Source organism: Ictalurus furcatus, chromosome 14 (genome assembly GCF_023375685.1).
Source record: "Ictalurus furcatus strain D&B chromosome 14, Billie_1.0, whole genome shotgun sequence".
NCBI classification, from domain to species: domain Eukaryota; kingdom Metazoa; phylum Chordata; class Actinopteri; order Siluriformes; family Ictaluridae; genus Ictalurus; species Ictalurus furcatus.
The window spans coordinates 24567371-24591009 of record NC_071268.1 but is presented as its reverse complement, the minus strand read 5'-3'; the positions used below and the strand labels follow the sequence as shown (position 1 = coordinate 24591009).

General features: G+C 40.0%; 1 protein-coding gene across 1 annotated transcript in view; it reads right to left on the bottom strand.

Annotated features, from left to right (window-relative positions):
- The window catches only part of LOC128617812 (sodium bicarbonate cotransporter 3), a 48785-nt gene extending 26184 nt beyond the window's left edge, over positions 1-22601 (bottom strand). Inside the window, exons 1-8 of the mRNA XM_053640968.1 lie at positions 22258-22601; positions 13496-13577; positions 9009-9158; positions 7421-7556; positions 4955-5115; positions 4667-4858; positions 1926-2237; positions 153-268 (exon numbers count right to left, since the gene is read on the bottom strand). Coding sequence (XP_053496943.1) covers positions 153-268; positions 1926-2237; positions 4667-4858; positions 4955-5115; positions 7421-7556; positions 9009-9158; positions 13496-13577; positions 22258-22557 — 1449 coding nt within the window. The 5' untranslated portion in view covers positions 22558-22601. The remainder of the gene's footprint in view (positions 1-152; positions 269-1925; positions 2238-4666; positions 4859-4954; positions 5116-7420; positions 7557-9008; positions 9159-13495; positions 13578-22257) is intronic.
- Between the last annotated feature and the right edge of the window lie 1038 nt (positions 22602-23639).

The window sequence follows — 23639 nt, the reverse complement described above, 5'->3', positions numbered from 1 at the left end:
ACTTAAAGGCTATATGCTAGCTAGCTAAATCTTCTCAGTCATTAGCTAGCTTAAGCTTGTTGCTTAGCAACAGTGTTGTTACAGCTTTAACCACTTGATTGGTGAGCATATCATATTGTGTGTGTGTGTGTGTGTGTGTGTGTGTGTGTTACCTTGCTAAGATCTACAGTGCTGCCATCTTTGCCGTTGCCTAGCTTGGCTGATCTGTTTTCACTCAGCCTGCCTGCATCCACAGAGCCGGAGAGAGAAGAAGAAGATGCCAACGTGGCTAAGAAAGAAAATTCACAAAAGGCAGACAATAAACCATACAGGTAAAGAAAGAAACGGGAAACAAAAAAAAGCGTGATAAACAGAAGGAGATCAGCAACTTCCGAGAGAACGGCAAACACACAAGCACAAGCAGATGTTCAGCACCAATTGATCTTTCTCCAGGTGGCCACATCTAGGATTTTCTCCCAAATTAGTACTATTAAATATTCATGTACTAGCTGAGTCACATAACTAACACAGAATACACTCGATACTGCTGCTATCTCAGTATAACAATATTCACTTAGCCAGAATAGCCTAATGATAAAAGTGTTTTTTAAACCCAGATAGAACATGCCCTTGGCTCACGGCCATGGATGGCTGTGTCATATGGTTGACGGTTGTGATTTTCTGACAATAGCGCACATGTTTTTTTCTGTTGCATTGAAATCTCAAGACTTGCAATAATATCCAATGCTGAAAAATCCAGCTTGGTCTGACCAGCAGCCAAAGCACACGCTGAGCTGGCCAAACTAGTAGACCATCTTTGCCAGCTAAGACAATTAGTAAACTGTATTCTCAAAACATTTTTTGGTCTGTTTAGTCAAGTAATAAGGAAGCTGGGGGGAAAAAACCTTACGATTCAAACTATTAAAACTACTACATACAGTCTACAAACTGTCTACAAAGAATGAATATGAATGAATATTACCACAGAAATATCACCCGAGGTTATATGGTACACCGGTGCTTCACATGAATTTCACTGTTCTACTCATTGAATGCTTTCATACTTGTTTTGAAAGAGTGTGATGTGGTGTCCAAGGGCACCTGAGCAGGTTGGCATTCCTCAGTCAGCCATGTGGTACTAAGGACAGATTTTTGTGGTACAAAGCAGAACACAGGCCAGAGATGCCAACAATCCTTTATTCAGAGATTAACTGAAGAATGCAAATTGACTAAACACACACATACCAAACTCACCGTCCCTCGCAAACATCATTTTGCTGGGAAATATATACAGTATATGCACTTTTCTAATATATACTAATTAGAAAGTGCTTCTTATGCAGAATAGTCTAAAAACCTGAGAACAGAGCTCCATGCCCACAGAGATGAACAGTTTGTCTTAAACACTCCGGGTAGCACATGCACTGAGAAAAGCAGAGTATAACAGTGGGAAACTATCTGCATAGTCTTAAAATAATGTCGATGGGAAAGTTTACTGCATAACCAAACAAACACAACTAGGCATGTGGGCACACATACTGCACACACATCCACACACATGGCAGGGTCGAAATCAGTTCTTATTTTCCCAGGTTGTTAGAGTTGAAGTTATTTTGCAAATTGGTGTGTTTATGGAGCCATTACTCACACATTCAGTGACACAAAGATTAATGACAATGGTAAGATGCCAGGAGATGGCATCACCTAAAGCATCTAAAACAATGGCTGGATGGATGGATGGATAAAGTAGAGCATGCATACACTTTGAGACATACAGGTCCAAAGATTTGATAATATGACAAATGGACATGGAAACCAATTCGTGATGGAGTCATACATGCTCAAATGGGAGGAATAGAAAGGTGAGAATGATATGAAGGAGTAGACTGTCTGATGGAAAAATGGATGGGATGAGCAACTGCATCTCTGTTTATGCCATCACTCACACAAATACTTGTCTTCACCAGCCCTGAGATCCAGAACTTCTTCCTCTGACTCTTCATCCTCCTCTGGTGGAGACACCACAACCTCAGGGATTTCCAGATGGACTTGTGCGGCTTTGTCGGTTGAGTCAAAGTGGCGAGAAGATGGTGGGGTGCTCTGTGGGGTGGGGACAGGGCTGGGTGAGGTACCATGGCCGGGGCCAGGGAGGAGGTGGTTCAGGAGCATGGAGACTCGTGAGTCACTCCTCTGGGACAAATTGGAAATGGAGCCGCCCAGTTTCAGAAGAGAGTTACGGGATGCAGATAAACCGTCACCTAGTAAGAGAAGAGAGGACGGATAGGAAAGAGGGGGATGGTTTAAAAGGAAAGGAACATTCAGGGAAATCATAATGGAGGCAGAGGCATGCAGTAGGGATATGAGGACGTGCTCAAATGCTTCTCTGGGTATGGGAAACAGGAAGGGGACAAAAAAAAGCAAGCAAAACTTAAAGAGATCCAGAATGTCTCTTGTGGGATGGAAAATATGCCATGCAGGGAAAGGGAAAATTGCTCCCAAAAATTCCCATGATATAAAATGCATGCTGATCACACAGAGCATCATGGTTAAAATTCAGAAGGAAAGTCACTGGCTATGCAGGAGAATACAGTAACATATCAAGGTTAGTGCTCCTAAAAATCAAAGTGTCCATTACTGAAAATTCTAGATTAAAGCACCCTATGCAATCATAAGCATAGTGGGATTGAAAGTTACACTGTAGAGAGAAAGTCCAAATTTCATAATCAAGTCCTTGCTCCAGATGAACGTCATGCTCCAACCAACTGGCAAGACATTTAGTGCAAACAAAGAGCAAATACGAGCATGGAGCAGCTCTATCCGCACCAAGCACCACCAAGTACTCACTGTTTTAAAGCCGGACTGATATTTTACTGCAAATAGTCACAATCTAGTCCAAGGTAGCCCATTTTATCCTTGATAATGGTCACGCAAATAAATGTGGTAAAACATATAAATGAAAGAATTCTGTAGGGGAATGCAATGAAATGGGTGATTGCAAGAGCCATGGAACCACCAAACAGGAGGAACTGCATATTTAATCAATATTGTTTATAGGGCAGGGTGATCAAATGATATGACTCAATTGTTTCTCACAGTAACAGGCAGCTAACTGGACATTCAAATCTATTTGTGTATCAAGTGATTTATATCATATCATACATCTATTTTTGTGAAGTGTAACTGATTTTTAAATGTGGCAGTACTGATTTGCAGGCACTCTGATAACAAACCTAAATGGCGCAATATATAGACGAGTAACAAATTAAAGGAAAAAACCAACATACTGTAACATGCCTTTGTAGCAGCCAGAACAGCTTCAGTACGTCTTGGCATAGGTTCAGCAAGACTCTGGAATGGTCCTGGATCAATGAACACTGTACTTCCCTAAGGGTTTCACCCCGAAATATAACAACATGAGAGAGCCACTGGAGTTTCCTTTAATTTGTCACCACTCTGTATATTGCGTATTGCGAAAATGTCTTCATTATCATAATATGAAACAATTCCTATATTACCAACCCATCAAATCAGATATAATCTATTTCATATGTGGTCCTTGATTAGATATAGTACATACCTAATATGTAGCAAGAACTGTGAGAACTGTCAGATCGGTTTGTTTTTGGGTTTTTTTTTCGTTAATCATGCTTTAATGCACAGATTACAGCTGGTGCCTCTCCAGCACTCACCAATCTCTCAGAACAGAAATGCCAGTAATACCTGCGTATCCATGAAAAGTCTATACAACTCCTGGCTGGCTCACCAATTGTCATGAGTTCCCCCTCTTCAAGTGTGGCGTTGTTCCTTGCACAGTAAGCACTACTTTTATGTTGCTTTGTCCTGTGCTTTTGTTTACATTTCAATGTGCCTTTGTTTCTGTTTCAGTCCTGTTTTTTATTTTATATATATATATATATATATATATATATATATATATATATATATATATATAGATAGATAGATAGATAGATAGATAGATATGAAATATATTTGACATATATTGAGATATATAATCTACATTATCAGTAGTCAATACAAAAAACATTTCAGATTCTCAAACATTAGTTTTCTAGCACAAAATTAAATGTTACAGAAAAAAGTTTGTATGTCAGTAAAGAAAGCAGTATATTAAGTGGTAAGAGACACTTTTCAGACAAAAAACATAATGAATGTTGCTGGATTTTGCTGCAAAAATAAGAAGCGAGTGCGACAGTCAACATCTCCAGAAGAACCGTGGCTGGTTCTGCAACATGCTCAGGAAAATATACCAGCTAATTTCCTTATAAAACTGCACAAAATGTACCCGAGACTACTATTTTTATTTTTTTGTCACACCAAATATTGACTTTGTTTCATTCACTACAGTTTCCTGCTCTTTACAGTATTTTTTTAAAATGTAGAAACATTTAATTTCATTATTTTTGAAGGCTTCTTTGCTCTACAGCCTTTCTTTGCATGTGCCTAAAACTTTTGCACAGTACTATATTTATTTATTTATTTATTTGTTGTTTATTTATTTATTTATTTGGTATTAACCATGAGGATTTTTGAGACATTTTGTCTTCACTATGAATGTATCCTAACCTACCTGTATGAAGTGCTAAGTATCTAGATTATGTAGGATGTAGAGTATGTAGAAGCACAGCTAAGTATGTAGTGTGTGTAGGGGTGCGGAGAAAGCCCTCACCACTGCGCTCCAATAATAGCGGCTCAGAGTGTTTCTTGCCTATATCAGCAAGCGAGCGCACGGCCAGCGGGAAGCGGTTACTTAGCTTCCTCTCGTTCTGGTGGTGGTGACGTTTCAGCACGGCCTCCCGCACCTTCTGCCTTAACGAGTCATCCAGCTGCCCCGACGCCACCATGCTGTCTATCACCATGTCTGAACACAAGGAGATTGAAATTTGAGAGACTCAACTTCACCCAGTACATTTCATACAGTGAGAAAACCAACACACACACAGACACACAAGCATACCTGCAATGTCCTCAATGGAGTCGGCCTTCATGCCGAGCAACACAGTGCCGTTGACGATGCAGCTGCGCAGCTCAAACAGACTGTGTAGAGACAGCGTGGCTACATAAGGTTTACTCCACCTCTCTCCTCCATCCTCCACGTCCTCCTCAAACTTCAGCCATCTACAGTGTAAACACACACAGAGAGAGACAGAAAGAGATTTTTAAAAAAAAAGCCCCACTCTAAATCCTGAAAATGCTTACAAAATACTTATAAATTACTTGAAAATCCTTATAAAGATGTCCCTTCCAAACTATACATTTGTAATGAAGCAGAATGTTAAAAAAAAAAAAATGCAGGTTCTCTATAGGGTCCTAAAATGACTTGATATTAATGCAGACATTGTCATGAATTAAAAAAAAAACCTTATTTCACTGAAACACAACATAATATATTCATATATACACTCACCAGCCACTTTAATAGAAAGTGGCACAATTATACCTTCTCAATCGTGCAATGATCCAATCAGCCAATCATGTGGCAGCATGAGTTTACACAGAATGGTGTGAAAAACAAAAAACATCCAGTGAGCCGACGGAAATGCCTTGCTGATGAGACAGGTTAGACGAGACTAGGCAAACTGGTTGGAGATAAAGGTAATGGTAACTGACATAGCCACTGTTTACAACTGTGGTGAGCAGAAAAGCATTTCAAATATGTCAAACCTTGAGGTGGATAGGCTACAACTGCAGAAGATCACATTAGGTTCCTCTCCTGTCAAACCAAGAACAGGAATCGGAGGCTACAATAGGCAACAGCGTTATGGAAATTGGGCAGGTGAAAATTGGAAAAAGACCAGGTGATGTTTTTCCAATCTTCAAAGCATCACATCCAGACCTTAATCAACCATTTGTACAGTATGGTCTCAAATGGACAGACCTTATGTGTCCATGTCTTGCTGTTCCTTATAAGGGTAATTTTCCATACACTGCACTTTTTTCAGCCTTAGTTCAAATTCAGAGAGAGTGTGTGTGTGTGTGTGTGTGTGTGTGTGTGTGTGTGTGTGTGTGTGTATGTGTGTGTGTGTGTGACAGCCTAAAAGATGATAAAAGCATAAAAGGCTCTTTCAACCAACCCATTCAGACACAGGTAATAGACACACACACACACACACACACACACACACACACACACACAAACACACACACCTCAATTCAAGGTCTCAGTTCGGTCATTGTTACAATGAAAGCTTCAGAACATAAAGGCATCCAGTAAGCAGTCCCTGTTGTTCGTGATCCACCATTTTAACTGTCCATGAAATCTCCAACACACCGTATTCAAACTAACACATGAGAAAAAAAAAGTCTTTCTAGGGTTCACAAGTGGGGCAACTGCACAAGACCGTCTTAGCACGCTACCTTATTTTAGAGATCTGATACAGCTGATGTGTTAAGGAAAGAGAGGAAAAAAGGACAAGTCATCCAAACAAACAGTCTGCTGAGTAGCACTAAAAATTTTGCATGAAGCCTGGAGTCGAGTACGGATGATGAAGCGTTTACTAAATTAAAATCAGTACCATTTGGCTGATACTATAATAGAAAATAAAATAATATCGGAAAACAAATAATAATAAAATGAGAGTGAAGGTGATTCTGATTTCATAAATTTTAAAAATAAATAAATAAATAAAAAATCAAAACGATTGCTAGGTTTGTCATGTAGAACATTGCCAGTCAAATGTTTTCGAACACTCTTTGTTCTACATTTTTGTAAATTTTACTTCAAATTCGATATTCTCTCAAATCTAAAAATCGTAGGAATAATAATGATAATAAGGCGAATAGGTAAACGTGAATCAAATGTTTATTATGACATTTTTAGCGATATTTAATGTCGTGTGACATCTTCAAAATGAGTTCATTCCTGTTACCACTTACATTACAGCAGCTATCAGAAGTAGAAATCTTGAACACTTTCCTGTGTAGGAAAAATGTAACATTACCCCTTTATTTCAGACTGTAACAAAGTTCTGACGCTGGAGACTCCTTCCACAAATGCTCCTTAAGGATAACTTCACCATATCAGCAATTACACACATTTTTAATCTGCTTTTCTTGAGTGTCCTCCATACAAGTACTTGCGTAAGTTGTTACTATAGAAACGATTGCGTATTAGAACCAACTGTTCACGAACACATTCTGACCAATCAGGATTGAGAATTCAATAGTATTGTGGTATAAAATGTAATTAAACATAAGAAACGTAAGGTGTTGATTTTTTTTTTTTTTTTACTGGCGGTGTATTGTACTGTTTATGTTCAGCTTATTAAACTCAACTAAAACGTTCATTGAGTTTAAACCTTTAGTAAGAGGAACGATAGAGGATGTGATTGTGATTTAGAATTTGTGCTGGCTTTAGAGTACTGTCCATTAGCCTGAAATGACACACACACATACATGTACATATACATATACATATACACACCTGGCAGTCTCTCTCCACTCTGTGTTGCCATGACGAATGGAGAGTTCATCCAGCTCAGTGAAGAGCTCATGAGGAATGTGCTCCACGTCACTGTCCTCAGTACCCAGAATACACTGTACACGCTGAGATGGGGTATCTACCGGGGGAAAGCAGAAAATGAGATGAGAGTGGATATGTGTGTGTGTGTGTGTGTGTGTGTGTGTGTGTGTGTGTGTGGATGGTGGGTGTATATATATATATATATATATATATATATATATATATATATATATATATATATATATATATGTGTGTGTGTGTGTGTGTGTGTGTGTGTGTGTGTCTATCTGTGTGACTGGTGTGTGGGTATGTGTCCATGTGATCCAGACTCAAGGTGTCCCATTAACAATCAGTCTGACATGTCTCATACACACACACACACACACGCACACACATCTCACAGGATCAGCTCAAGCCAATACTGAGAGTGTGAAAGTCAAACTGAAAAACAAGACCCGCGAGAAGAACTTTTTGAAAAAGAAGGCGGTCTGTAAGCTGGAAATCAAATAAAATATTTTTAACCAAACAAGATTAATATGCCATATATAATACTACCAATGTATATATGTAAATTGCAGTGTTCATTTGTATACAACCCCAATTCCAAAAAAGTTGGGACGCTGTGTAAAATGTAAACATAAACAGAATGCAATGATGCAATCTCACTTTTGTTGCCAGCAGTTTAGACATTAATGGCTGTGTGTTGAGTTATTTTGAGGGGACAGCAAATTTACAGTTACACAAGCTGTACACTCACTACTTTACATTGTAGCAAAGTGTCATTTCTTCAGTGTTGTCACATGAAAAGGTATAATCAAATATTTACAAAAATGTGAGGGGTGTACTCACTTTTGTGAGGTACTGTACCATTGGTGTGTGTGTGTGTGTGTGTATGTGTGTGTGTGTGTGTGAATGGGTGAATGAGACACAGTGTAAAGTGCTTTGGATAAAAAGCACTATATAAGTGCAGACCATTTACCAAGACATCCTTCACTTTACCATTAGTACTAAGAGGGCAGTTTTGTCCTAACTGATTTCCAACTAAACAGAAGGGTTTGTAATACAGTAAGTTCCTGGAGCTGGAACATAAAAATATTGCTTCTGTTCAGGACAAGCCACAATGAAAAATAAACTGTTTCTAATCCCCGATCTGGCTTGTGGACTAATTATAGTACAGAGGCTGCTCTAATTGTGCATTTGTTCTTGGGTTGTTTTTTTTTTTTTTACATTTAAAAAAAAAAAAATCTCCAGACTCAAACACTGCACAGGTCAGGTTTTAAATTAGGTTCAGATCATCTTTGTAGTTCCACAGGGCTCTATTCTGAGAATTGTTTATGATTATAAACTCAATGCAGCATGTCTACAAAACCCTTTTCGCAATCTAGTCACAAAGTAGACCGCTAAGAGCACCTCAAGCCGGGACAGAGTGTTATTTGAAGTCAAGATAATCCTATGCTTTGCACACTGATGAACAGAAAATGAGATGCTTGTATGATCAAAGCTTTGTTAAGCGTAAGGAATTGAGTAGATGCGCTTAGAAAAGGCCCACCTTGTGTGAGAGATTCTCTCTCCCCTGCATCCTGCTCAGATTCTCTCTCTTTAGTTCTCCTGCGGTGGTGTCTGTGTCCTCGGTGTCTACGCCTGTGTCTGTTCTCCTTCCCAAGAGGGACATGAACCCCCACATATACAGCCCTGTGACCTTGGATAGAGAACGCAGACAAGATTAACGGTATATGTAGGGATTTTGGCAGATGCCATTTTGAAACTCAAAATCCAAAGAAATAGAGCTTCACTTTCATGCATTCACTCATTCTTTCATAACGTCTTCATCCTGGTCAGGGTTGAGGTAGATATAGAGATTATACAAGGCTGGAAGACACCCTTGAAGAGATTTGAGTCCATCACAGGGCACTGACTTGTTGCATCTCTTTCATGTACCCTCAAAACACTTGCATTTAGTGCAAAAGGCGACGCTTTCTGAACTGACAAGCGGCATGATTGACAGGCAACTAGAGACACCTCCTTGTCCTGATTGTTGTTGTTGGTCCATATAATTACATTTTTTCTCCTCTGAATCTGGGACACTAGAGACTCTCCCCTGGGTGGACTGTTTGAGCACATCCTGGTCTAAATCAATATGGCAGGACAGCCAGCTGGGCTAAACTGATATTAGGGATAGTAGCTCCAGGGCCGGCGCTACCTATAGGCAGAGTAGGCAATTGCCTAGGGCCTCGGGCTTGGAAGCAGCGGCTTCATAACCGTAACTTCCTTATACGCTAGTCCACCAATCAAGATGTGCAGGAAAAGGTTAGGCTCTTTGTCTATTGGATATAGATGAATTGTCACTCACCTGTAGTGAAACCAGTTAATATTACCGTTTCAAAGTGGGTCCCACCCTCTGAATGTATGAAGAGAGAAGGTACGACGAACAAAATGCAAAAATGCAACTTTTCTGCAGCTGACTGACTTTAAGTCAGTGACTTATGATGGCGTAGAAACAAACACATCCTTCAAGGGCTGCTGAGCAAAAGGCTAAACAGGCACGCAAAGAAAGTGCAGCTCGTGATGCAGGTGTGTGAGTTATCATCATCTATTTTGGAGTGATTGTAATGTACTCTAAAAATAAACTGGGCCTTGTTCTGTCGTTCATTTGCCAGTTTATTCTGAGTTCAAAAGAGCGTGAGCGCCATGGACGCGTCGAGACTGTCAGACACTTTGAATTCGCACGTACAATGACATTGTGTCGAGATCGGAGAAAAATACTAAAGTAAAAGTAAAGAAGTTTGTATTCAAAATCAAAGAGTAAACACACTAGAGTATTAAAAAAAAATGTGTCTGTATATCTTCTAAATTGCGCTGATGTTTACATTACTGCTCTAACATAATACTTCATTTACTTTTCAAATCATAAATATTATTGTTATATTTAATAAAAAATAAGCATACAATTTTATGTAGAAATGAACTATTCTTTCTGTGTAGTAGTTTGTCTCTTTCACTTCCACTAGCAGTTGATTTGTGTATATAGTGCATATTTAAGGTATTGCACTATAAATACATAAGATGACTATATCTATAGTCTATATAGGGTCAAAGGAGGGGGAAATCCTGCCCAGAAGAAGTGCCTCTGTAGGTGGCCATGATAACATCCTTCCCAAAGGAATAAGAGATGGTCTAGATGACCGTTCATTCTTTAATTCTTTTTTTTTAGAGTTTACCTTAGTTAAAGTGTAATTAATATGGACATATAAGTAAAAAATATATATATATATATACAAATATTAATACAGATTTTAATACATGTTTCAAATGCTTTTAATTTATCCTGAAAGGTGAAGGGAAGGAGGCGTGTGGGGGCATCCAACATAAATTTTGCCTACGGCCTCCAAATGTCTAGAACCGGCCCTGAGTAGCTCTGTTCACTATATCTAATAGCTACAGCCCATTATTAGTATAAGGTGGAGTGAAGGAGGGTTCAAATCCCTAATATATCCCATTAGATCTCTTCTTCTTTGAACACAAAGAACATCCAGATCTGCTATGTACTCAGGGTCGTCTTTCAAGACCAGGGTTGTAAAAGTAGTACAGAACTTTTGCATGTTTTCTTTCATGCTTCATGACTGTGTTGTTTGTTATGTTGCTCTGTGGACAGAGCTTGCCATAGCAAGAGTTCTTGAGAGCTGACTTCCATCCTTGTTCGGTTGTTATGTAAATACCGGAAAAGGATTAGAGACTATGATTCCCATCAGCCAGTGCACCTTACCTGATCATGTCACATGACTATCTGCACCTGATTCATGTTTAGGGTTAATGAGAACTTGTATATAAGTCACGGTTTGCACTGCACACATTGTCTTTTGTTTGTCTTACTTTGCCGTTGTTCACTGCGTGCTGTTCATTGTTCTATGTTTTTGTTTCCTGGTCTTTATTTTTTTTGCTACATGTTCTTTTTTTGATTTTTCTTAAACATTATCTGCACTTGCATCCGTCTTTGCCTCCATTCCAAAACAGAACGAAAAACAAATGGATGCAGCAGATTTTTTCGCCACCCAAGAGAAAATCTTGGATTCTCTGAGGCTGGAACCAGCAGTAGCCGTTACTCCATGCCCAAGCCAGGCCAGGGATATCGCTTCATCTCTCTGGTATATGGAAGAGACCGGCCCGCATCTGTACACCAGAGAACATGTCAAGCGTCTTCTTTCTGGCCCCTCAATGGATGACACTCGATTGGACTTGGAGATGCTTAGGGACATCTGGTCTAGGTGTCCAGGACCCCCTCTTAAACTTATTAAACACTTAAAGGGGCGGGGGGGGTTCTTCGCCTCCTTTCCATAACAGGTTGTTAGTGCCAGACGGGCTGGTTTGAGTAACTGCTGATGAGGCAAGAGTCTCTAGAGGTTCTACAGAATTGTGCAAAAAACAAAAAACATCCAGTGAGAAGCAGTTCTGCATACGGATATGCAGAACTGAGAGATCAGAGGAGAATGGCCAGACTGGTACAAGCTGACAGGAAGGCTACAGTAACTCAAATAATCACTCTTTACAACTGTGGTGAGCAGAAAAGCATCTCAAGACCACACAGAATGTCAGTCAAAAACAGGAATCTGCGGCTACAGTGGCACAGGGTCACCAAAACAGCAGACATCACCTGGTCTTTTTCCAAATACCAATACAGGTGTAAGACCACTAGGACTCTTTTTTTTTTTTTTACTCTGTCAGAAGACCAAATTGAGATAAATATCTAATACACACTGCACCTGTACACCTACGCTTCAGACTCTTCAAAATTGCAATACAATGATCTTGAATGCTCTTTTATATTCATTTCTTTGTTAAATCTGACCACACTGTGGGGTCTGGCTGAGGGTGAGCTTGTGTTTATCCTCAGTGTTGAATTCAAACCACATAATACATTCATTTTCCCTGGCATGCAGCGCCTGACAGCAAATTATGAGACCTCTGGGAATATCTTTCCACAGAGCAAATTTTGTCATCATTAATGAATAATTGAATAATCTGACAGTTTGCATTTTTCATTCATAGTAAATTTCTGATAGGTTCTAAAAATATTTCTTTCACTTTCACATGAGGTTTTGAAGACGTTGTTTGTCAGCATTTAAAGCTTAGGACAATGGATTGCAGTCATGTTAGTTAGTCATGATGTATGGATAAATTATTGAATGAATGGGCAGAACAGATGAATGGACAGAGGGGAGGATGGATGAATGGATGGATGATAGCTTTGGTGTGGTGGGTGTTGGGTAGTACAAATATAAGTATTGAATTCATGACTAAAATACTGTGTCCAGAGAAAAATGGAGAGCGAGAGAGAGAGGGAGAGAGAGAGAGAGAGAGAGAGAGAGAGAGAGAGAGAGAGAGAGAGAGAGAGAGAGAGACATGTAGGATGGACAGCTAGAGAGGTGGGATGAATGGATAAACAGGTGATTATATGAATGGATGGATGAATGGATGACTGGATGACTGTAAACATGGATGGATAGATGGATGGATGGATGGATGGATGATAGTATTGCTGGCTGGAAGGACGGATGAATGGATGACTATGTTTCTGGCTGGCTAACTGTCTGTATGGATGGATGACTGTAAGGATAGATGGATGGATGACTGTAAGGATAGATGAATGGAGGGATGGATAGATGGATGACTATGTGGCTGGCTGACTGTCTGTATGGATGGATAGATGGATGACTGTAAGGATAGATGAATGGCTGGATGGATGGATGGCTATGTGGATGGCTGGCTGACTGCCTGTATGGATGGATGGATGGATGACTGTAAGGATAGATGGATGGCTGGATGGATGGATGGATAGATGGATGGATGATTGTAAGGATAGATGGATGGATGGATGGATGACTATAAGGATAGATGGATGGATGTATGACTATGTGGTTGGCTGGCTGACTGTCTGTATGGATGGATGGATGGGTGACAATAGAGATGGATGGATGGATGGATGGTATGCTACATTGTTGGATGAAATATATATACAGATCAATGAATGAATGTACTTACTCTCTAGTTCTTCAGTCTCGAAGGCTGGATATAATGCTGATCTGGTCTTGCCGTAGTCAACAATAGCCTCTTCACTGTGACTCTATGACACACACACACACACACACACACACACACACAAAATAGCAACATGCTGTGAGATATGTGATTCTAGATGGCATGTAGCAGGTACACACTGTCTTAGACTCAAACTGCAAAATCCATGTGCCAGGACCTACTGAGGTTCAACTGCAGCTTTAACTTCACTGTCTGAGACACACACACACACACACACACACAGTGGTGCTTGAAAGTATGTGAACCCTTTAGAATCTTCCATATTTCTGCATAAATATGAATTAAAACATCATCAAATTTTCACACAAGTCCTAAAAGTAGATAAAGATAACCCAATTAAATATATGAGACAAAAATATTATACTTGCTCATTTATTTATTGAGGAAAATTATCCAATATTACATATCTGTGAGTGGCAAAAGTATGTGAACCTCTTGAATTAGCACTTAAGGTGAAATTAGAGTCAGGTGATTTCAATCAATGGGATGACAATCAGGTGTGAGTGAATGTCCTGTTTTATTTAAAGAACAGGAATCTATCAAAGTCTGATCTTCACAACACATGTTTGTGGAAGTGTATCATGGCACAAACAAAGGAGATTTTTGAGGACCTCAGAAAAAGAGTTTTTGCTGCTCACCAAGCTGGAAAAGGTTCCAAAACCTTTTTATTTGGAAAAACAAATAAAATCCAAATAAGCTTTGCAGATCTTTATTGGAAAGGGTTTAAACAATGTTATCCATGCTTGTTCGATGAACCATAAACATTTATTACACATACACCTGTGGAACAGTCCTTAAGATACGAACAGTTTACAGGCGCTAGGCGATTAATGTCACAGTTACAATAAGTTAGGACACTAAAGAGACCTTTCTACGGACTAAAAAAACACCAGATGAAAGATGTCTAGGGTTCCCGCTCAGCTGCGTGAACGTGCCATAGACCTGCTGCAGGGAGGCATGAGGACTGCAGATGTGTCCAGAGCAATAAACTGCAATGTCTGTAATGTAAGATGACTAAGACGGTGCTACAGGGAGACAGGAAGCACAGCTGATCGTCCTCGCAGTGGAAAATTACATGTAACCATGTGTCCCCTCAGACGTGATCGAGAACTTGCAAATGCCTTGGTGGAAGAGTGGAGGAACATCTCACAGCAAGAACTGACAAATCTGGTGCAGTCCATGAGGATGAGATGCACTGTAGTACTTAAAGCAGCTTGAGGCCACTAGATACTGACTGTTACTTTTAATATTGACCCCCCTTTGTTCAGGGACTCATTATTCCATTTCTGTTCCTCAAACCTCTGTGAAACATCTTTAGTTTATGTCTCAGTTGTTGATTGTTTTTATGTTAATACAAATATTTACACATGTTAAGAAATTTGCTGGAAATAAAAGCAGCTGAATGTGAGAGGACGTTTCTTTTTTTTTTTTTTTTTTTTGCTGAGTATATATTGATAGGGTGAAGTAATGAAGCTATCACTTAGAAAGTGTACACAACTCCACATTTTCAGTATGGTATGACAAGGGTATTAAACAAGTTAGAGATTTGTATGCCGATGGTGTGTTTGATAGCTTTGCCAATCTGGCATCCACTTATGACCTCCCTGTGACACATTTTTTTTGGTATTTTCAAATTCGGAATTTCGTTTATAGATGTTTTCCTGATTTCCCCTCTGCGCCTCCTGAACAGGCTTGGGAAAGCTTGTTTTCAAACAATCCACATCAGAGAGGAATGATTTCTAGGATTTGTGATTTTATTCTGGCGCTAGGTAGTGAGTCGAGTAACAAAATTAGGAATGCGTGGGAAACGGAGTTAGGAGTACAGATAAGTGAGGAGTGTTGGGAACGTGCTATAGGGAGGGTACAGTCTACCACTTCTTGTGCTCGTCTTGGACTTATACAGTTCAAAGTTTTAAACAGAGTCCATCTGTCCAAGTCGAGACTTTCTGTGATGTATCCTGACATAGAGGACAAGTGTGATAAATGCCATGGCTCGCCCTGCCATCTTGGCCATATGTTTTTCTTCTGCCCTGATCTCCATGGTTTTTGGTCTGGTTTTTTTTACCATCGTGTCCACTAATCTTAGGGTAGATTTAAAGCCTTGCCCATTGATTGCTGTATTTGGGATTCCTGATGACTCAGTTCCATTGAGCTCGATACAAAAGGATGTTATTGCTTTCACATCCCTTATAGCAAGACGTTCCCTACTGTTGCATTGGAAGTCTGCGAAATACCCATCTATCTCCCAGTGGCTAAAGGACGTGTTGTTTTTTCTAAAACTCGAGAAAATAAGGTATACGATGAAGGGTTGTACGGACAAGTTTTTTTTATAAATGGCATCCCTTTATCATATACTTTATGGAGTTACAGACAGTTCCCACTTAAATTTTTGTGCCTGTTGTTGGGTCTTACAATATCTATATAACCAGCGATAGTTATTGGGTAGCCATGATGAGCCGGGGTGCGGGGGGTGGGTTTACTTTTAATTTTGTTTTCCTTTGTTAGTATAAAAAGCAAAAAAAACCTGTGAATGTTTACTGCTCTGTGTTGCTCAATTTGTTTTGTTTTTTTGTTTGTTTGTTTGTTTGTTTTTTCTTCTCAATGGAATATTTGGGAAAGGGAGGGGAGGAGAGAAGAAAAAAGGTGATGTTCAGCAGACATGTTTGGTAGACGTGTTCAGCAGAAATGTTCAGCAGAAATGTTTAGTTCAGCAGAAATGTCCAGGAGAAATGTTCAGCAGAAATGTTTAGTTCAGCAGAAATGTTCAACAGAAATGTTCAGCAGAAATGTCCAGCAGAAATGGTCAGCAGAAATGTTTAGTTCAGCAGAAATGTTCAACAGAAATGTTCAGCAGAAATGTCCAGCAGAAATGGTCAGCAGAAATGTTTAGTTCAGCAGAAATGGTCAGCAGAAATGTTTAGTTCAGCAGAAATGTCCAGCAGAAATGTTCAGCAGAAATGTTTAGTTCAGCAGAAATGTTCAGCAGAAATGTTCAGCAGAAATGTTCAGCAGACATGTTTGGTAGACATGTTCAACAGAAATGTCCAGCAGAAATGTTCAGCAGAAATGTTTAGCAGAAATGTTCAGCAGAAATGTTTAGTTCAGCAGAAATGTTCAGCAGAAATGTCCAGCAGAAATGTTTAGTTCAGCAGAAATGTTCAGCAGAAATGTTCAATAAAAATGAAACTGGAAAAAAAAAAGAAAGTGTACGCAAGAGCAAGGTAGGTTCAAATTTTCTGCTTATAAGAAAATACCACCCAACCTCAAACTCATTGCTGAAACTCATCACTCATGTTTTACACAAAGCACAAAATGTAGCCTATTAAAATGTAAATCATTATTTGATATCAAAATTATTAAAAGAGAATCAGAGAGAGAGAGAGAGAGAGAGAGAGAGAGAGAAATGTAAGGATGGATAGTTAGAAAGGTGAATGCTTGATGGATGGATGGATTTATGACAATGTGGCTGGATGGATGGATGGATGGTTCCATCCATCTCACTGCTAACATCACTCACATTAGTCAGTGAACCTCTCTCTCTCTCTCTCTTTCTCTCTATCTATCTATCTATCTATCTATCTATCTCTTTCACTCACACACAAACACTCAGTCCCTCTCTTCGCTTTTAAACAGCCAAATGACATTATGGATATCAGAAAACGATGTGAAGCTTATCATTTCAGTATGCCTGAATCTAAAAATACAAACCATACAACTCCCACTCAGTCACAAATTCCCACTCAGTCATACTGACACACACACACACACACACACATCCCTTTTCTCAGTGACAGGATCCAAAACACCGGGTCTAATTATTATGTAAAGCAGCATCACAAATGCCACAACTACCAGGCTCTCTCTGTCTGCATCCTGACATTAATTACATCCTATTGCACATATCTCATAGACACGGAGACACGCACACACAGACCCACACACCACCACCATCAGATATAATCCTCTAGGATCAGATAGTGGCATCAGTGAGCCGAATATTTCTCTAATATTCAAACATGATGCCAATGGATCACAATTTCCCAACATGAACAACAGCAATTTGCTACACTTTTACCATATTTCTGATTGTTACCAGGTGCTACAGGAGACTCATAGTTAAACTGATTCACTGATTGATTCATTTACTTTTATGGCATTTGGCAGACTCCCTTAGCCAGAGCAACTTACATTTATGAGCAGTTGAGGGTTAAGGGCCTTGCTCAAGGGTGGCCCAACAGTGGTAGTTTGGCAGTGCTGGGGCTTGAACTCCTGACCTTCTGATCAGTAACCCAGAGCCTTTAACCACTGAGCCACCACTGCCTCACTGATTCATTGATTCATTGATTCACTGATTCAGTGATTCATTGAAGACCTATGCAGGCTTTATACAAAAAAGGGAAGTTGATGTTTGGGATATGTTTTTTGCCAAACATGAAGCCAAACAGACAGACGCAGAAATAAAAGAGTGGGTGGGAGGTAGCAGATTCCGGAGGAAGGCAGCAGAGACCAAATACTGTAGTCTCTGATAACATTAGGACTCATCAATACTATAGTCTCTGATAAGATTAGCAAATGCTGTAATCTCTGATAAGATTAGTGCTCATGTGATCATGGATCACATAACTGACATGTACAAGTGCAGCCAGTTGATCTAGCATGATCAACTGTGGAATCAAACAAACCAAGTAAGAGGTACATTTTGTAAAAAAAAAATTACACATTGCAGTAGTAAGCATTGCAAACCCTCTTTATTTCTTTTTATTTCTCTTCATTTCAAAACCACTTATTTCTTCTTTAGAGTTCAACGATTAACACCTAGAGGAAGGAGAGGAAAGACATTTTACCATTGACCAAAAGCCTACAATATTTGATATGGTTATAAACAAAAATGGTATACCATTAGAAGAAATCTTTTACTAAGGTTTGACAGACAACTTGACTATCAAAGATATTGAGCATGTATTAACGTGTACTGAACATACCCATGCTAAACTCACTTACAGTGTAAAATCTAAAGGCAGTACTCTGCCAGTAAATCTTTATTGAGCAGTCAGTCAAAAGGATTAAGCAGCTTGTGGGTGTCAGAATGGGAGCAAGAGCAGAAGCTTGTGGGTGTCAGGATGAGAGCAGGAGCTTGTGGGTGTCAGGATGGGAGCAAGAGCATGAGCTTGTGGGTGTCAGGATGGGAGCAGGAGCTTGTGGGTGTCAGGATGGGAGCAAGAGCAGGAGCTTGTGGGTGTCAGGATGGGAGCAGGAGCTTGTGGGTGTCAGGATGGGAGCAGGAGCTTGTGGGTGTCAGGATGGGAGCAGGAGCTTGTAGGTGTCAGGATGGGAGCAAGAGCAGGAGCTTGTGAGTGTCAGGATGGAAGCAGGAGCTTGTGGGTGTCAGGATGGGAGCAGGAGCTTGTAGGTGTCAGGATGGGAGCAAGAGCAGGAGCTTGTGGGTGTCAGGATGGGAGCAGGAGCTTGTGGGTGTCAGGATGGGAGCAGGAGCTTGTGGGTGTCAGGATGGGAGCAGGAGCTTGTAGGTGTCAGGATGGGAGCAAGAGCAGGAGCTTGTGAGTGTCAGGATGGAAGCAGGAGCTTGTGGGTGTCAGGATGGGACAAGAGACCCAAGCCCCCAAGACCCCCCCCCCTCGCACCACCACCACCACCCACCCACCCATACAGTGTAAAGAGCTTTGAGTGTCTAGAAAAGCGCTATATAAAAAAAATCAAAGGAAAGGAAGGAAAAGATATGTCTTGTGGCAAATTACACACTTCAGTGGTTTACCTGAACCATTCTTTAATCGTTCTGGCTCATCATATATTTGTAAAATAATCATTTTATAGCTTCATATTATTTTATGGCTATTTAATTGTATTTGGTGGTCTTTAAGACAATGAACGTGTTAGTGATCGCTTTATTGAGTGTGTTATTTGAGGACAAGCACCAGGATAATTAGACTGGGTCTCGAGGTCACCAGAGGCCTTTGGTTATTAATAGCAGCTTTAAAGTTGGTATCAGCAACCAGTGATGATCAGTATCCTATGTCAACATAATGGAATGGCATGAGCACAATCCACAAAGGGCAAAGTTGCACTTGTTTTATTGAGCTGACGGGATTTCCATCAACAAATGAAGCCAATTCTCTCTCTCTCTCTCTCTCTCTCTCTCTCTCCACGTAGAGCTCATGTCCCTCAGCTGCTCCATGGCACTAGTTTCCTTGGAGTGTTCAAAGTGGGCTGATAAAATCCTGTGTGTTTATGTTTAATTGTCTCTAGGGTCTGACGCTAACTTGTTAGCTAGAACATCCCTTATCACTATCATCACTGTCATCCTAACAGCAAAATAAACGAAAACAACACAAGAAGGTAAATTAAGCACTACGGCTGCTGTCGCATCACCCAGGTGGATGCTACACACCGGTGGTGGTTGAGGAGATTCCCTCCTATACAGTGTAAAACGCTCTGAGTGCCTAGAAAAGTGCTATGTAAATCTAAGGGATTATTTTTCATTATTATTATTAAGCATAGAGATTTACCCGCACACAGTTAGTGTTTAGCAGTGAGTACATAGTGTTTAGCGAGATTTGGGCTGAAGATAAAGCTGCGAAAGAGCTGTGACGCAACAGATGCACCATGGTGTTCTCAACCAAAACACACCACAGGTGGCTGGAAATAGTGTGTGTGTGTGTGAGAGAGAGAGAGAGAGAGAAGAGAGAGAATGAGGATAACAGCTGATAGTAAGGTCACCCCTGGTTGCTACAAGACTCACACACCCACACACACACTCCCTTCCCAGGAAATACACAGAACATTTCGTAGCAGGCACTCTGTGTGTACGTAAGTGTGTTTCTGATCTATAATGGTCTTGTATGTCATGCTGAGAGATATCACCTGTCTGGGAGGTGTGACATGTGGCACAGGATAAGCTGTCCCGACCCCCAACTCACACACTCAACAGTACATTTGTAGTTGTGCCAAAGTAAATCTGGTACTGATTACACACTTCCTTTAGGAGAATACACACACACATACACCCACACCCACACACACACACACACACACACACACATTCGCACAGGCTTTTTTTTTTTTTTTTGTAACAAATTCTAGAGGCCCAGTTCACGTTTTAAACCCTTGTAAAATATAATCCTCGTTCCAGATTTGTCAGAAGTGATGCATTTACAGTTAACACTCCTCATATTTTTTGGAACGTATTATTCAGCCAACATGTCTGATGTGTAACTTTTGCTTACGACGCTACGACTTACTACGGAACCAACAAGTCAGTGCTAGAATAAACACACCGACAGGGTTTAAAACAGTTGTGAAATCATGAATGCAGCTACTTATCTAATCTAGCTATTGATAGATTTTTGCCTCCTATCTAATATCACGAGTAGCAGTCATTGCTAACAAGTGAAGGTAGTCCTTTTCATCCAAAATCTCTGCCTCAAATCAACTGGATCCGGTTCCTCAGTGATGTCACGCACACTTCCTGGTGCGGATCAGCACACAGTGTGATTTACTGTCATCTATACATATGAATAAAACCTCTGAAGGGCTGTAGTGTTATGGAGGTGGCCATCTTGGGCAACAGTTTTTTATTTTTTTTACTCAGGTATCATTTTGTCCTCAAGGCCCAGCGTCTTGAAGTTTGAAGGAGGAATGAAGATGGACGTTTATTTGGACATACGATATAGCACTTTAAAACAAAATGTTAAAATACACACTCTTGTGCTGTTGAACAAAAATATTTATTTAAAAAAAAAAAAAAATGCTTATACCAGAGCACTATTGAATTCTGATTGGTCAGAAGGTGTTGATTCATTTTGCAATGCTTTTATTAATGCACTCGTTCCAAACTGTTGACGCGTACTTGTGAAACAAATCAATACTGAGAAGGCTACAAGGATGGGCTGAGTGGGTTTCTATTATATTCTTTTTTTCAGAGCTTGTACTTTTCCCATACATAATATGTGCACAATAAAGATACCAATACACAGCTGGAGGATCAACAGGTTTAATCTGTCACAGTGACCCAACAACCTTCTGAAACACCACAGTGTCCAGTGTTTCAACGCATACGTGAAGTCAGAGCGAGGCAAAACCTTGGAATCACAACACTGAATGAACTGAGACGTGAACTTAAAAACCTGACAGCTCACGTTTCAACAACAAGAATAGAACATTTTCCTAATGTGAGCTATGGAGGGCCGGTTGCCAGATCTTCTGTGATTCATCCCTCTGTTTGACAGTTGGAGAGGGAAAAAGAGCAGGACTTTTTTTTTTTTCCCCTCCACACAGTTGTCCCACATACGCACATTTCAAAAAGCATAGCATTTCCACACACTCGCTCTGTCCCACTTTCTGAAGAAGACATGTCACGCTTCCTGCTTTCTACCTTTCTGCTCAAGTGGGAGAGAGACCTTCTGCTCTGTTGCTCTCTCTCTCTCTCTCTCTCTCTGTCTCTCTCTCTCACTTAACAAATAATATCACAAGGGCACATGTATGACCCTCACACACACAGGATGCACATGTGTATATACACTGAGCAAATAAACACATTCAAAACTACTGAACATACCTTTAAATACACCTTGTCTAAGTATGTATCCTCACACACATACACACACGGTCAGTCTAGGGTTTAGGCAGCATATCACATACACATACATAAATACATTCACACACACACACACACACACACATAATCCTACCCTGAGCACGTGATCTCCTTCATGTGTCCCATCCATGTCCACCAAAGCACCTCCTGTCCCATATCTACCTGTGGTGTCGTCTGTGTCCATGACCTTCTCGTCTTGTGTGTGTGAAAGAACAAGGGAGAGAGGATCTCTGTGTGTGTGTGTGTGTGTGTGTGTGTGTGTGTATGTGTTAGAGAGAGAGAGAGAGAGAGAGAGAGAGAGAGAGAGAGATGGGGGTGTGACGGAAGCAACAGATCGGAAAACAGTGTGAGTGTGTGAGACAGAGCAGTTAGTCTCTGTGGGACTGTGGAACATCTCTGTGTGTCTGTGTTTATACGCTCACATTCCCTCCATCTCTCTCTCTCTCTCTCTCTCTCTCTCTCTCTCTCTCTCTCTCTCTCTCTCCTCCCTTCTTTCAGCAGCCAATCATCATGCTTGTGCCTATTTCATCCCATTCGTCCTGGCCAGTGACACATGTGCCACACACTACAGCACATGCATGCATGCAGCTGACTTCAGAACTATTGGCACCCTTCACGAGAATGAGCATAGTGTTATCGAAATATCACACACAATTACAGCATTCAATTAGTCCATTCGAGCATTTCTTTCCTCATAAACCTATTTAAAGAAATGCAATTTGTAAAAAAAAAAAAAAAAAAAAAAAAATCTGGCACCTCACATAGTATAAACTTGTGAAGGGTGCCAATATTTCTGCAATACACTGTACACATGCAACATTATATCACAATATTTTCTACTCTCCAGATAATAATGATATGATATACAAAACAGTGAAATAAAATGGTTATTTTATTAATTATGACATTTTTGTTGTTGTAGCAGCTATTGACGTTGTTGTTATACACCTTAAATCCTATTTTATGCCCTTTAAAAAAGAAAAACACACATTTTAATGCTTACATGGGTAACATGATATGCATTTTGTTCATTAGCGTGTGAGAAAATAGTGAAATTGAAAATCATTCTGCATACCACAAAATGTGATATACATATAAATACTTAAAATATACATAAATACTTAATTATACTGTACAGTATAGAATTAGAATGCTGATTGAGAATGAGCTTAATTTCTCCCTTAAAATGTGCTTTTTGCTGTAAATGCCTTTACGAGACAACAGAAGCTGAGTTATAGATGATAGATTCCCTTCAGCTGAGACTGGGGCTCTAGTCAAGATAGAGGGGATCATAGAGAGCTCTAAATACCAATCTGGTTTTTCCACAAAACCTGCAGGCCTCTGATAGACAGCTTAAGATGAAGAAGAAAAAAAATCACCCTCCTGAACGATAACAACCCAAAGCACAAATCCGAGTCAATAAAGGAACTGCTTCAGAAGTAGAAGATCAAAGTTTTGGATTGGCCCAGGTCTAAA